The 14525-nt window shown below is 35.9% G+C and overlaps 1 protein-coding gene across 1 annotated transcript in view; it reads left to right on the top strand.

Moving 5' to 3' along the window:
* Positions 1-14196, top strand: part of RXFP1 (relaxin/insulin-like family peptide receptor 1) — a 30100-nt gene extending 15904 nt beyond the window's left edge. Inside the window, exons 5-17 of the mRNA XM_010082175.1 lie at positions 1219-1290; positions 2320-2391; positions 3369-3440; positions 4201-4275; positions 4558-4629; positions 5596-5667; positions 6419-6490; positions 7700-7771; positions 9904-9972; positions 10212-10441; positions 11702-12112; positions 12615-12833; positions 13895-14196. Coding sequence (XP_010080477.1) covers positions 1219-1290; positions 2320-2391; positions 3369-3440; positions 4201-4275; positions 4558-4629; positions 5596-5667; positions 6419-6490; positions 7700-7771; positions 9904-9972; positions 10212-10441; positions 11702-12112; positions 12615-12833; positions 13895-14196 — 1810 coding nt within the window. The remainder of the gene's footprint in view (positions 1-1218; positions 1291-2319; positions 2392-3368; positions 3441-4200; positions 4276-4557; positions 4630-5595; positions 5668-6418; positions 6491-7699; positions 7772-9903; positions 9973-10211; positions 10442-11701; positions 12113-12614; positions 12834-13894) is intronic.
* Positions 14197-14525: the final 329 nt, after the last annotated feature.

Here is a 14525-nt window from a genome sequence, read left to right as displayed (position 1 = left end):
AAAATTAAACTTCCCGTTCTCATGGGGAGCTAACTCACATGGCACTTGGTTTTACTCCCAATTATGTCTGCTACCAATGTGATAATGCCCCAACTAGTCAAATTGTTACAGCAACACAATACTGTGCTGTATTGTATGATGTCTAACATATATGTTGTTCAAAAATCATAACCTTTAACAAACTTGGTTTATATAGAATTAGTGAAATTAAGAATTAAATGCAAAAGTCTAGAGCAGGGCTCTTATGTCACCAACTCAAGGCACTTAAGTGCCTAGAAAATTTACGGGACTGTAACTTTTTATGGAAACTGTGCTGTACTTCAGCACCATCTTGTGTTCACAAAGTGCCATTACTAAACTATTGAAATATATTTTCATTAAAAGAAATAATCATTAATAAATATTAATATTGGTGTTAATTAGGATTACTTCATTTTACACATTTATGATGTATAACTGTACATTTTCTGAAAGCTTTTGAGCAGTATTGGACACAAACCCATTTTGTAAAAGCCAATATCAGTTTCCTTGCTGCTTTTTAAAGAGGAATGCATCTGGATGATTTATTGACTGTACTGTAATTTAAAGGATTTGTATTGAAATATTTCACAGATAATAGCACTATAACGTTTGAAAATTATTTTAGAAGGATTTAACATTTGCAATGGATAGTATTTTTAACTCATTTAGTGAAAGTAGATGGAGAAAAATTGAAAGAAAAAATAGTACTCTTTAGTTTACAGAAAATTACCAGCATTCATTTTATATTTTTATTATATCTTAAAAATACATAATGTGAAAGTTCTCTGATACCATAAAAAGAAAATTTAAACCCATAGGTTAATTTCACATTTGCCATGCAAGATTTCGGTTGTAGCAGGTTTCTGGCTAAACATAAAGAACCAGGTGAGAACTGCAAGGCTAGGACCTAAAACAGGAGGTCATATACAACCACTTTGCTGTTCATCTCAGGCAAACCAAGTGTCTCTTTGAACGAATTTGGTAATGCTGCTGGGTTGTATTTCTTTTAAAACACCTTTGCAGTCTTTGCAGCTAGAGCTGTGAAATTGGTATTGTCAAATTTAAGATGTAACAAGTTCGACATCTTCTTTTCAAGTATGAGATGCGCATTCAGTTTAGTTGATAGACTTCTAGTTGGTTATTTGGGCTAGCTTTGACTTTTTGCTTACAGAATTAATAGCTGTTGTATCTTTTTAGGTACCTTCAGAATAATAAAATCAGAGCTGTATCTGAACGTGCTTTCAAAGGTTTATACAACTTGACTAAACTGTACGTATTGCTTTTGAATACTGAAGTAAAGAGCAACGGGAAGAGTTCTGAGGGTTGCTATGGATGTCTTGCTCTTATTTGGTTCAATGTTAGGAAGTTGCAAAATGGTCCAAATTTTAGCTTGGCGTTTGGATTGAGAAAGCGAAGAGCTATCGGTGCAAGTTTACCTGACAGGACAATACTTTGAAAATACAAGTAGGCTCCATATTTCGCTTCTGTTCCCCAAATCTGCAGCATGGAGAAAGGTGACAGTATGGTAGTTACCTGCATCAAGTCAGACAGAATGAAAAAAGAACAAAACAAAAGCAAGTGCTTGTGATGAATCAGAACTCTTTAACGTTGTATTTTGGTTTACAGAAGCAAACTAAAGGAACCAGGATTGGTAATGAAAAGAACAACACTTCCTTTAGTTTGCAGCAGCTTTTTGAAAGATGCTTCTAACTTTAAAGAAGATGCTCAGTGAAATAGATGATACATAAATTGTGTTGTTCAGTCAGCTTTTTGTTTCTGTAGTGTTTTAAAAGGAAATTTTTTCCTGTCACATGAGTGTGGTTGATTATCTGTTATTACAGCCGCTGTTACTACCTTCCCAGACAATTTATAGTGCACCCCTCCCCTTCCACCCTTCATTTCTCAGGCTTCTTTTTTCCATGGTTCTGGTATCTACATTTGACAAATGTCCTTAGCTGAGACTGAACGGGATCCTGGAACATTCATGGAATCAATCACCACACAGAAGGAAACTGGAAAGCGCCTCAAATATGATACAGTGAAAGTATTTAGCTTGCTGTGTTTTCCTATAGATAAGACAAAAAGTGCTACATAATTGCTCTGAAAGTCCTCACTACCGAGAGTCCTGCCTTGTTCTCAAAGAAGGGCTTGAAAAATAACATAATCAAAAACGATAATTATGAAAAAATGTTAGCAGTATTTTGATAAATTATGAAGGAAAAATCTTAAAACTCATTTTCATGCATCTGATGCTAATTAATCATTCCATTTGTTTATCTTTTGTTGGTCTTGCTTCAGATACCTGAGTAACAACAAGATAACCAGCTTGAAGCCTGGAGTCTTTGAAGATCTCCACAAACTTGAATGGCTGTATGTTGTTTCTTATTTGGATGTTTATTTTCTCAAGGAATAATTAAAGACAGAGAAAGAAATATTTTGATTGCTTTCATTTTTGTGCATAGTAGTACTTTAGACTAGACAATAATTGATGTTTATTTTCTCAAGGAATAATTAAAGCAAGAGAAAGAAATATTTTGATTGCTTTAATTTTTGTGCATAGTAGTACTTTAGACGAGACAATAATGAAGAAACTCCTGTTACACTGTGTGAGGTAAAAAGACAGTTCACTTTGGTGAGAGCAGGAATTAGTTCTTGGGCATTAATGGCTCCAATGACTGATGACTTTTACAGTACTAAAAGGAATTAGTTCTTGGGCATTAATGGCTCCAGTGACTGTTAACTTTTACAGTACTAAACAATGTTTATTAATAATTGCTTGTTACAAATTAATACAGTAGATAACTCAGATACTAGCAAACAGTAGAAAGATAACTTTTTGGGCAGGTTTTTCACTGTAAATAGTGCTTGAAATGTCCCAGAAAAAATGACTGTCATAATCTGAAATATTGGTTTATTACTGCCTTTCAGACAGATGAAAATGAAATATTATTTTGACTCAGCAGAAAATAAGAGCATGCCTAATTTTTTCTGTGTGTGTGTAAATGTTGGATAGCCGTGGGACACTGTTATGTGGTGCTGCTTTATTTTCACAGGGAATCCATTCAAAGTGTCTTGATCAAAGGATTTTAAAAATGTGCAAGAAAACACTTTTTTCAAAGTTGAAAGTAATGACTTTCTCTAAGTTGATTTTTTTAAATTAAATTCTTCTGAAAGGAAATTAATTTGATGAATACCCTGAACTGCTGAGGAGTAGTGCGTTAATTTTTTAAGTAGTTTGAACGGACATTTGAAGAAATCCACTTCAAAGTATGTTACTTTTTATCATCTGTTCAATTTAAGACTGCAAACAATTACAAAACTGATACATGTTCTGCTGTAATTTATAGGATAATTGAAAATAATAGGATAAATCAGATCTCTCCATTAACATTTTATGGACTCAAATCGCTTATTCTCCTGTAAGTATTGAATAAGAACCAAAAGTGTTATTTATAAGAACAGAACTGAAAGGGCAGATTTATATAAAAAATCTTTTTATAAGGACTCTGCTTGCTCACCGTGGAGTGCCGGCAGTACATCTGTGGCTTTTTCTTACTCCTGGGTGTGATGTGCTGGAGCAGGAGAATTTTGGCAGCAGTGGACATGCAGTGTCTGGAAAAATATAGGGAAATGAGTGGGAAAAATGCTAAAAAGACAGTGTCCCTGAGAGGGCAAGGACATGGCAGCTGCAGCAGTGGGTGCCAGTCGTTCTCCAGAGCTGCAGTGCAGGAGGCAGGGGTCCCAAAGTTCCTGTCCCCAGCGGCAGCCTGGCCTCCCTCCCCAAGACCCTGTCTGTAACCTGCCACTGCCCTCTCCAGCCCCAAACACGAGGGACCCCCTTCCCCTGCAGCCTGGAGGGAAACCTCCCTCCATCTCCCCCTTCCTCCATCACCAATAGAAGTTAGGTGTTATGACAGAATAGTCAAAACATGTATTGACTTGCTATGCTTTATTTAAAAAGCAGTGAACATCTTTCCTTTACCTGGTAATTAACAAGTTAAGGATAAAACACTGCTCTGCAGAATGCCACAGGGAAATATATGGAAGTTTAAGAAAATAAACTTCTGAAGCTTTGTCTGCCTTTTTTTTTCAAAAGTACAAACATAAGTGACATGATTTTTTTTCCATACTGTAATTTTTGGCAAATAACTAGCTATACTATTTTTTTTTTTTTTTCAGAGAGATGATGAATAATTCTCTTGCTCGTTTGCCTGATAAACCTCTGTGCCAGTATATGCCAAGACTAAACTGGCTGTAAGTCTACCTTATTTCACTAGAAAAATATTATTTTGTTGTCTTTGTATGGCACTTCCACGCCACTTTTTCTAATGGGATGCTGGATCTTACAGAGTGCCTGCTGGGTGACTGCAGGGTCGATGTCCTGAAGTCATCAATTAGGTGTGCAGAAATATTAGACGTCTGGTTCCCAGTCTCTTTTGTGCAGTCATGAAGTTCTGGTAGTATTTCTCTGTAATTACCTTAGAATAACTGCCTGAATTTCTTTTCGGTAATTGATGTTTTGTTTTTATATCCTAGAGACCTTGAAGGCAACCATATCCACCACATAAGAAATGTCACTTTCATCTCCTGCAACACTCTCACCGTACTGTAAGTAATAGGATATGCTAGCCAGCCAGAGTGAGAGATGCTTGTGCTGAACAGTCAACTGATTCATTACAGCTAATATAAAAGTTTCCTGAGGATCATGGTTATTTAGACATTAAGGAGATTAAATTAAAATGCTTGGTTTTAAATGACCGCCATACAGAATAACCACTGCTTATGTTTATAGCAAAGTTCAGCATTGATATATGCAACTAAACTTCACTGAAGCGATTTTGGCTGGTACTAAGAATTAGACATTTTCACTCTAACTTTTTACTTGGAAAGAAGGCAAAAATCTCATCATAAAAGTCAACCAACTTACAAAGTGTGTAGCTCATATCTTCATTTTAAAGAGATTGGTTGGTGGGTTGGCTGGTTCATCAATTTTAGAATTTTCCCCAAAGTTTGACTGATTACAACAATGATGTAACCATCTTTAGAAAACCCCATAAAATCCCTTAAACATTTTGCCAGATTAGTAGGGTCCATGGTGCCTGTCACTTTCCATTTTTAACTCTTGTGTAGTACCCATATTCTTGGCTTTCTCTTTGCTTTTAAAATCCAGGTTGTTCATTTAAGGAGAAAGATCAGTGGCAGATGAAATACGGGTGAAGGAAAACTTACACAGCTATGTGCCTGTACCTGAGATGAGGTTAGGGCACAAGCCTTCTAGCCCACTTAATCTTTCTTCTGCCTTCAGACAATTTATACTGGCCTCCTATGGGTGTGTGTATATTTATATATATATATACACACACACACACACATATATATATGCAAACACATGCATGTATAGGCAATAGAAGTTATTTATCAAATGGTAAGCTTCTATATCTGGTTAACTTGTTAACTGAATTAGGCAAATATTTGAAGATGCAGAAAAGAGAGAATTTTAAGTTTATAAAAATTTTTTTCCAAAACCAAGTAGATGTCAAGAAGCAGCAACATAAGTTTGTTTTATTCTTTCAGGGTGCTGAGACAAAATAAAATCAGCTCTTTAAATGAAAACAGCTTTTCCTCTCTCCAGTTGTTGGATGAATTGTGAGTTGATTTCTTCTCTTGCTTGTATAAGAAGTCACAAAGTTTTATAATTTATATTGCAAACACCATTTCTCATAAATTCTATTTCATATAACATGCTCTGGAAATAGCACCCACCCTCAGGGGTTTTTTTCTGTATATTTAACATGGAAGAAATAGTCAATGAAATACATACTCTGTGAGTATCAATAATATTGGGGATTTTGTTCACAAGATCATTATGTTCCCTGAATAGAATCATACTAATTAATCTTAGATCACCACAGTGTCTTTTAGACTGGTTTGCCAGTTTCAGTCAGACTGAGACTTTTACTCCTCTGTCCCCAGTTATTATGATCTGTGTTTAGTGAAAGTAAGCAGACACACAGAGACGAAACCTAAGGGAAAGATGTAACACTGGCTAGCCCATGTGAGAAAATTCCCATCATGAAGCAATAAATTTAATTTATTTCCAAGCTCCTACAACTCAAGTTAAGGGTATTTTACTTTCTTTTTGATGTAAACACAATAATAATAAATTATGTAGCTAATGGCATATCTGAGCTGACTAGACAAAGAGAAATCTGGTGGGTCTAGCTTCCCACCTTGCTTTAACAGCATTCTTTCATAGTCAAAGTTTATGATAACCTATATAATAAATAATATTTGGCAAACAAATTAAAATTTAGTGTCTTGAAACTGAAAAACTGTTTGGTAAAATTACTGAGCCTAGTAAGAACTTACTGTATCCTACCTGTGGCTGTTTCTGCAGAGATTTGGCTAGCAACAAGATTGAATCACTTCCTCCATATATATTTAAGGATCTAAAGGAACTTTCACAACTGTAAGGATGCTTGATTATTATTATACGTATATTACTCATTTGATATGATGCTTTGAGTCATGAATGCTGAGAAAGAAAAGAACACCTTTGTTTGTATGTCATTTAAGCTCTACCTGAAAAAAGCAATTCTATGTAACATTTTGCCCAGAATAGTTTTGTAAAAGACATGTATTTTCATGTCCCAAAAGAGAGCAAGTTCAAATTCTACCTACTTCTAGGTCTTGTTAGAATATATAAAATGAGCTACGTTAGCTATATAATAAGAAATTAATAATTTGATTATAAAGTTTAATGTGATATCATATTTTGGCTCTAAAAATAGATCATAAACATGTAAGAGCATCATACAGATGCCTTGTTTGCAACTGCTTTTTTTCCTGTGAATGAGTTCCAAAAAAGCATAAGGTATTACAAAACCAGAAAGACAGTCTGGACGTCTTTTCCCATGACACATATATAGGCAAATTCTCACACGCTGCTTTAGGAAAGTCCCAATCTTTCCTGCATAATCTGAAAGAGGCACTAGTCCCAAAATTGAAGAGCTCTCCAGAGGAGAGCAGGCAGTACATGGAATAACTTATTTTTATATTTTCCAGAACCCTTGGGATTCATCACAATACACTGGTGCCAGTGTGAACAGCCGCGTTTATTGAGTTTGTGCATTTTAGTTACAATATCAAAACAAAAACATAAGGAAAAGTTATAGGGATAAGAAAAAGGGAATTGACCTAGAAACAGTCTTGTACAGAGTGACAGCATCTAATGCTAATGTCTATTTTTACATTCCACTGCCTCTCTCTCTTGTTGAACTCACACAAATGATTATGAAAAAATAGATTTTAGCAACTAACAAGTTCAATTCTAATTTATTTCTAAATGCATACAGTTCAGCTTGGTTCTTTTACTTGAAAGACAAGTCCAGGAAGTTTAATAACTAAGTACTTCTATAGTCAAAACCTTTAAGCATCAGGTTGGGGGAGGCAGTTGTGTGTGCGTGTTCGTGGCAATAGCATGCCTGGGAAGCATCTGACCACTCTCTCCACTGGCTTAGCAAGCTGAACAACACTAAATTAATGTTGCCAATTGCAGTTGTAACTGCCAATTGTATGAGTCCTTCCTACGGGACTGGAAAAGCAAATGGATTATGTAGTTTGACTGGATTTTTAGAACAATCTGTAAGGAAGATACTTGTATCTGTTGTATTTACAGGAACCTTTCTTACAACCCAATCAAGAAAGTACAAATAGACCAGTTTGATTTTCTAACTAAACTCAAATCCCTGTAAGTATCAAGTTTTTGTATTTTAGCTATATTTTCTTTGTGATTATGCACACCTCCTTCAGAAGGACATGATCCAGAATAGGTTTTATAAGAAATTGCCCTTGAAGTAGTTCATAGTTTTGTTGTTGATGCTCAACAATTTGAGCCCAGAAAATAATTACTAGCAATATTCAAATTTTCCTTCCTGAAAATACCAGTCTTGTAATGGATTTTTTTCCAACAAAGAGATCATAAATTCAGCTTAGAGAAGGACATAATCTTTTCTGCTATTACAGATCAACGAGACCCTCATTCAACCTTGCACAATTTGTTCACAGGGCTTAAGGGTCATGCAAGGTCCAGTTGAGGATATTAGTGCCAGGGGCAGGCACTATTAGCATATGTAAAGACAGGAATTACAGAGGAATTTGGTATATGTACCGGTTTGGGGACATATTTCCCTTCTTACAGAATCTACTAACATTCATGAAAAGAATAATACAAACCAAGTACGATTCAGCTGCCATGTCAGAAGGAGGCGGGACTTTCACAATTTTTTTGAAGAGTTTAGGGGAGTTTTTGTGGGTGCAGTAACACGGCAGCTTGAGCTTGAATTCTGCCAGCAGAGCTCTTTCTAAAACTGTGTGATAGTGCAGTGACAATCCTGCAAATCTGAAACTATCCTGCAGTAAATATATGCTCATGGGCCACCCCATATCTACAATAAGCAGCTTGTTAGAGCACAGCATTGGGTCATGTCAGTCATCATTTCAAAATGGTTGTGGAGATCCAAAAAGAGATGTCTCCATGGATAGAGAGTGATAGAAGTTTATGATTTAATCCCTGAGCTGTAGCCAGCAGTGCAGATGCCTTTGTTGATCACTCCAGATTGCTTACAGGGGTTTGGAATCCAGCATCCAAAATCAAGTAAATTTGATAAATGGCTGATGAACTGAAAATACTAAATCTATACAAGTTTCATGAAAACAAGCATCTGAGCACAGAAAAGAATAATTAATTACCTCCCTAACAGTCAGGCTACAGTATATATTTTATCGATTATTTAACACCAAAGAACTCATGTAATTGACTGACCATGACCTTCCATATTTTTAGGTAAAGGAAGTTGTTAAATCTTGCGAGATCTACAGGAAACTGTATGTTTCAGCACTCAGTTTGTAGACCACGAGTTGCCGCTTTCCTGCCAAGAATAGCTGGGGAAAGCACACACCAGGGTTCATTGCAGTGCTTGAATGAAACTAACAACCTACCATATTTGGGGCTTTATTCTTGCCTCCTAGCAAAACTGCTCACCAGCCCAAAGTGACTAACCAGTAAGACTGGTAGCTTTCTCCACTTTTGCCTAAATGCACTCAGAACTCATGGGAATATCTCACTCAAAGCATTGAATGGCGAGTTCAAATCAGGCTCCCCACAAGGAGAACCAAAGACCTTGACAAGTTGCAATTTAGAAAACACGTTACATATCTAACCAGCAGATGAGATGGACTACAAGAATGCAGAAACTGAAGTTCAAAAAGAACAACTTACACAGTTACACTTGATTTCCCCTGCAGTGCTCGATCAGAAATAGTGCTATTTTCAATATATTAAAAAAAAAAAAAAAAAGAAATCACATCTGTGTGTCATGAGAAAGCCAGTGTTTTCCCTGACATGCCGTGTTCTGTGTCCCAGCTTCCTGCTGCCCTTGACATAATGAAGACTGAATTCCTGCAGCAGTTTGTTTGTCTAGTAAAGCACTCCCTAGGATAAAAAACAGAGGAGACATGTAAAATATTGATATTGGAGCAAGTTATTATTTTCACAGAGATGATGAAAGAACATCATTAGAACAATGTTTCGGAAGGGCACCATAATAATGGGAGATTGCACTGCTGAGAGCACTAAAAGAGCTGCCTTTGCGATTTTGGAAAAACAGCAAGTTTCTTAGAATTAACTACGATTCATTTTATTTCACTTCGGCTTTTACACAGGCTTTCTGTTCAAGTGTCAAAGGGATGACAGATTAGATGCAATTAAAGTTCATCTCTAGTTACATATAATTATACAAACACAATTAAACCCACATAAAGTTTGTTCTTTTACTACTGGGTTTCTATTGCCTTTTATTGAGGGTATATTGTTTACAGCAGCTTGGAGGGCATTGAAATTGCAAACATCCAGAGAAGAATGTTCAGACCCCTGAGAAACCTTTCCCACATGTAAGTAGATTAGTAGTCCAGTTTGCTTTCTTTGGCCTGAATTTTACAATTTACAGAATAGTGAATAATTAAAAACAAAAGTATATGAAAAGCGACACGTGAGCTGTTGTCAAATTTGACAGTTTTTAATTAATAATTATTCTTTCAGTATATGTTTTCTGAGTAGTTACTAGAGAGCTTTGATATTCTGGTAAAGAAGTTAGAACCATCTCTTGTCTATTTCTCTTTCTCACAACCAGATATTTTAAGAAATTCCAGTACTGTGGATATGCCCCTCATGTGCGCAGCTGTAAACCCAATACTGATGGGATTTCATCCCTTGAAAATCTTTTAGCTAGCATCGTACAGAGAGTGTTTGTCTGGGTTGTATCTGCCATCACCTGCTTTGGAAATATTTTTGTTATCTGCATGAGGCCTTACATCAGATCTGAGAACAAGCTCCACGCCATCTCAATAATGTCTCTCTGCTGTGAGTACTCCACGCATAAAAGAATGTTAGTTCAGTCTGCTCATAGCATGTATGATATTTGTTGTTATAATATTGTAACATATCTCTAGCACTGGATTAACTGAACTTCCATGTTGTTGCGAATGATGATACAAAATGCTGTGTACCTTATGCATCAGGAGGTCTCCTTAGATGCTGCTTTTGTTTTATACCAGCAGGCAGTCAATAAATTCCAAAGGTTTCACATTTTATTTTAATGCTGCGCGGGTATTGTGTCAAATTCACACTTTCTTCTGCAAGGAGAAATAAACTTCCAAAAATTTTTAAGTCCCATAAACCTAAATTTTACTATGCATTTTTGAGTAAATAGCAATTTGCACATGTAAACTTCTGTTCAAGATAGTTATTCTATTTTTCGTATGAGCAAAAGGTTATTTATGTAAATATAGAAAATCAATCACTCCAAGCTCCCCAATATTAAGATTCTTTTTTTTTTTTTTTCATTTTAGTCCTAAAGGCAGGACAGGTTTATGGACAAACTATTTGGCAGTACAGTCACCATAATCTCAGGTACCCTGTCTCAGTACAGGAGAATCTACAAGTATTTTACAAATGCTAATAGTTGCATTTTGAAAGGCAATTGTCAACAGTGTATACAATAATTCCAAGGTTTCTAAACATAGCATGTCTGTGATTTCAAAACTCTGTTCTTTAACCATGGGAACAATCAGAACACCACACAAACTTCCAGCCAAAACACCTGAGAAGCCTTCAGCTCTATGTTGATGGCTCCTCTTCTCTTACTACTCTTAGAAGACTATGCACATCAGTTTTGAATTAGCATAAGGCGGACAAAACGAAACTAAACTTTGAATCCAGCAGAGATGCCCTGCTCAAAACAAATTATCTTAAGCCAAATGTCAATATCAAAAGGAATAAGATGGAATAAAAAAAGACTTGCAAGAATATTTGCATAAATTAAGCCATATCTTTTTCTATTAGCAAGCCAATTTTATCTGAGCTTCAAAATATCAGGTTGGAAACAAATATCAGTCCAAATGAAAAGTTAAAAAAAAAAAAAAAGAACAGAACTGAATTGTACTGCCTTAATTGTAATTCCAACTACAGCATTCCAACTTTAATATTGATTTTATATTTACATATTAGCTGACATATAGATGTGTACTACGATGTACGTGTGTATGTCTGTTTTCCAACATACATATACACAGAGAACGGGAAATTCAGATGTGTAAATAATGTTAAGCACTATGCCCACAGGTGCTGACTGTCTGATGGGAATATATTTATTTGTGATTGGAGCTTTTGATCTTAAATATCGCGGAGAATACAACAAGCACGCTCAGTTGTGGATGGACAGTATTCATTGTCAATTGGTGGGATCGCTGGCTATTCTGTCTACAGAGGTGTCAGTCTTACTGTTGACTTACCTGACTTTGGAAAAATACATCTGCATAGTTTATCCTTTTAGGTGTCTGAAGCCCAGAAAATGCAGGACAATTTCCATTTTGATTCTTATCTGGATAATTGGGTTTGCTGTTGCTTTTATCCCACTGAGTAATAAGGAATTTTTCAGGAACTACTATGGCACCAACGGCGTCTGTTTTCCTCTTCACTCAGAGCAATCAGAAAGTTCAGGAAGTCAGATTTATTCTGTTGTCATTTTTTTAGGTAAGTTGCATTTCTTCTTTATATATGATTAGAGCTGCAAATTAACTTGATTTTTAAACAAATAAGATAGCTTTTCTGTGATGCTGTGATACTCCAGTAAGCACCTAGACTTCTTCCAGACCGAATATTTTACTACATCAGACAGATATTTATGTATCTTAAAATTCATGAAGGGCTGAGAAAGTAGAAAGAAATTAATGACTGTTCAGTTCCTGAATGAATAGACTTTGTCAGGGAAGTAAAGCAATTATAAGACCAGAGAAGAACTACGTAGTTTGGATCAGATGGCAACTATTTATCAGCTGATGATGAATGAAATAAATGGCTGAGAAGAGGCAAAAATTCAGTGTTCAGGTGAAGACAGAGTCAGATTGTCTGGCCACTTAATTCTACACGACTAGCAGTCTAGAGGAAGGACTTTTTTACTACCCAGCCTTCAAACAGGTGATGTGAAATTGACATTATGCTGTTAAATCATAACTAATTTTAACTTCTTAAACAGGTGTAAACTTGGCAGCCTTTATCATAATTGTGTTTTCCTATGGGAGTATGTTCTATAGCGTTCACCAAACAGCTATTACGGCTACTGAAATCCGGAATCATATTAAAAAAGAGATGATCCTTGCTAAGCGTTTTTTCTTCATTGTATTCACTGATGCACTATGTTGGATACCCATCTTTATTTTGAAACTCCTTTCTTTACTTCAAGTAGAAATACCAGGTATGTCCTTTCTTTCATGAGGCTGATTCAACTGTATCTGTAGAGTGTTTTTTTTTACTTTAGAAGAAAAATAGTTGAATATATTGAGCTATATAACTATAATGAACTTTGTTATATGTCTATATATATGTGTACACAATATCATGAACTATATAGTTTTACTACTGCATTGAAAGATTAGTCACCTTTGAGTCAGCCAAAAAAAAACCCAAATTCAAATTGTTCAAGTCTGTTTCCATAAAGTATCTATAAAATGTACAAAACATCTTTGAAAACCAAGGCTGAATTGCATTGACCTTTCTTATCTTGGCTTTTCCTGGTTCTGTTGCCTAAACGTGGCTCAAGACATACACCGTTTCCTATCTTGATTTAGTAATGATTCTTGCCCTACAATAACTTTCTTTTACAAACTGTACTTACAGTTTAATACATTAAAGTCAGATAAAGCTGTGCTTACCTTCTTTATGCTATGAATATATTCACATGTGAAACCAGCTTAACTTAAAAGATTAAAAATGGCACCTTATTTTTCATTCAGCAAATGAATGTTCTCTATTAGATACACCAGATTTAACAGTAATTACTCATTTCATAAAATTAAACACATCACAGATACTTGTCTAAGTTTACAGAAGTTTTAAGCCCTGTTTGACAGCATTTATTTTTCTTTAGGGATACACTGTGACAACTTTTGAAGTAAGCATCTGCTTTGTTTCCAAAACTGTAGCCAAAGGGGCAAGTTTTGGGGCCAGAAAAATAAGCTTACCAGGGCAAGTAGGGAGCTATGGTACAGGAAAGTAAAAAGGATAAATGGAACTACTAGGAGAGTAAAAAATGTCAGGTTTTGCAGGGAGTCCTGGAAACAGAGGGAGGTAAGAGGGCAGCGCAAGCATAAAAGTGAGAAGAAAAAGTACCTGTTGTGACATGAACTCAGCCTAGGAGAGCACGACCATCTCTCTTACCAGGAAGCTGTGCTGCACAGGCATCAAGTGCTTGCATTAATTAACAGGTAGAAACGCTGGAAAGTATATTACAGCTTCCTTTCTTTTTCCTTCCTTAAGGTACCATAACTTCTTGGGTGGTGATTTTTATCCTGCCAATAAATAGTGCTTTGAATCCTCTTCTGTACACCTTGACTACACGACCCTTCAAAGAAATGATGCATCAGGTTTGGTATAATTACAAACAAAGAAGATCCAAAAGAGGTAAAAGCAGTCCGAAAACATATGGTCCATCGTTCATTTGGGTAGAGATGTGGCCAATGCATGAAATCACACCAAAGCTAACGAAACCCGTGCTTTGTACAGACTCTTCTGATGCTTCGTTGACTACACAGTCAACAAGACTAAATTCATACACGTAAATACATTTTGAATCTTCACAGCGACATCTGCACTGTTAGCTTCACATCTGTGGGCTTACTGCTTTACAGCAATGAGGAGAAATGAGGGGGCTCATGTGAACCGAAGCAGGACGAAGAGGAATCAGTGTGTCTGTTTGCAGGTAGAACTGACACAACAGTAATTTTACCATCTCACAACAGTACCTGACATTTTGACAACTCAGCACATTCAGCACTTTTAGAATGAGAAGACAGTTGTTTGGTTCTTTTCCTGCTAGAAGCCAGGAGTGTGGGGAAAAAAAGAATTGTTATTTAAAACATCTCACCCTGAAAGCAGAAAGTTTCAAAAT

The sequence above is a fragment of the Pterocles gutturalis genome, unplaced genomic scaffold, assembly GCF_000699245.1.
Source record: "Pterocles gutturalis isolate BGI_N339 unplaced genomic scaffold, ASM69924v1 scaffold16984, whole genome shotgun sequence".
NCBI classification, from domain to species: domain Eukaryota; kingdom Metazoa; phylum Chordata; class Aves; order Pterocliformes; family Pteroclidae; genus Pterocles; species Pterocles gutturalis.
This window is presented reverse-complemented; position numbering and strand designations above follow the sequence as displayed.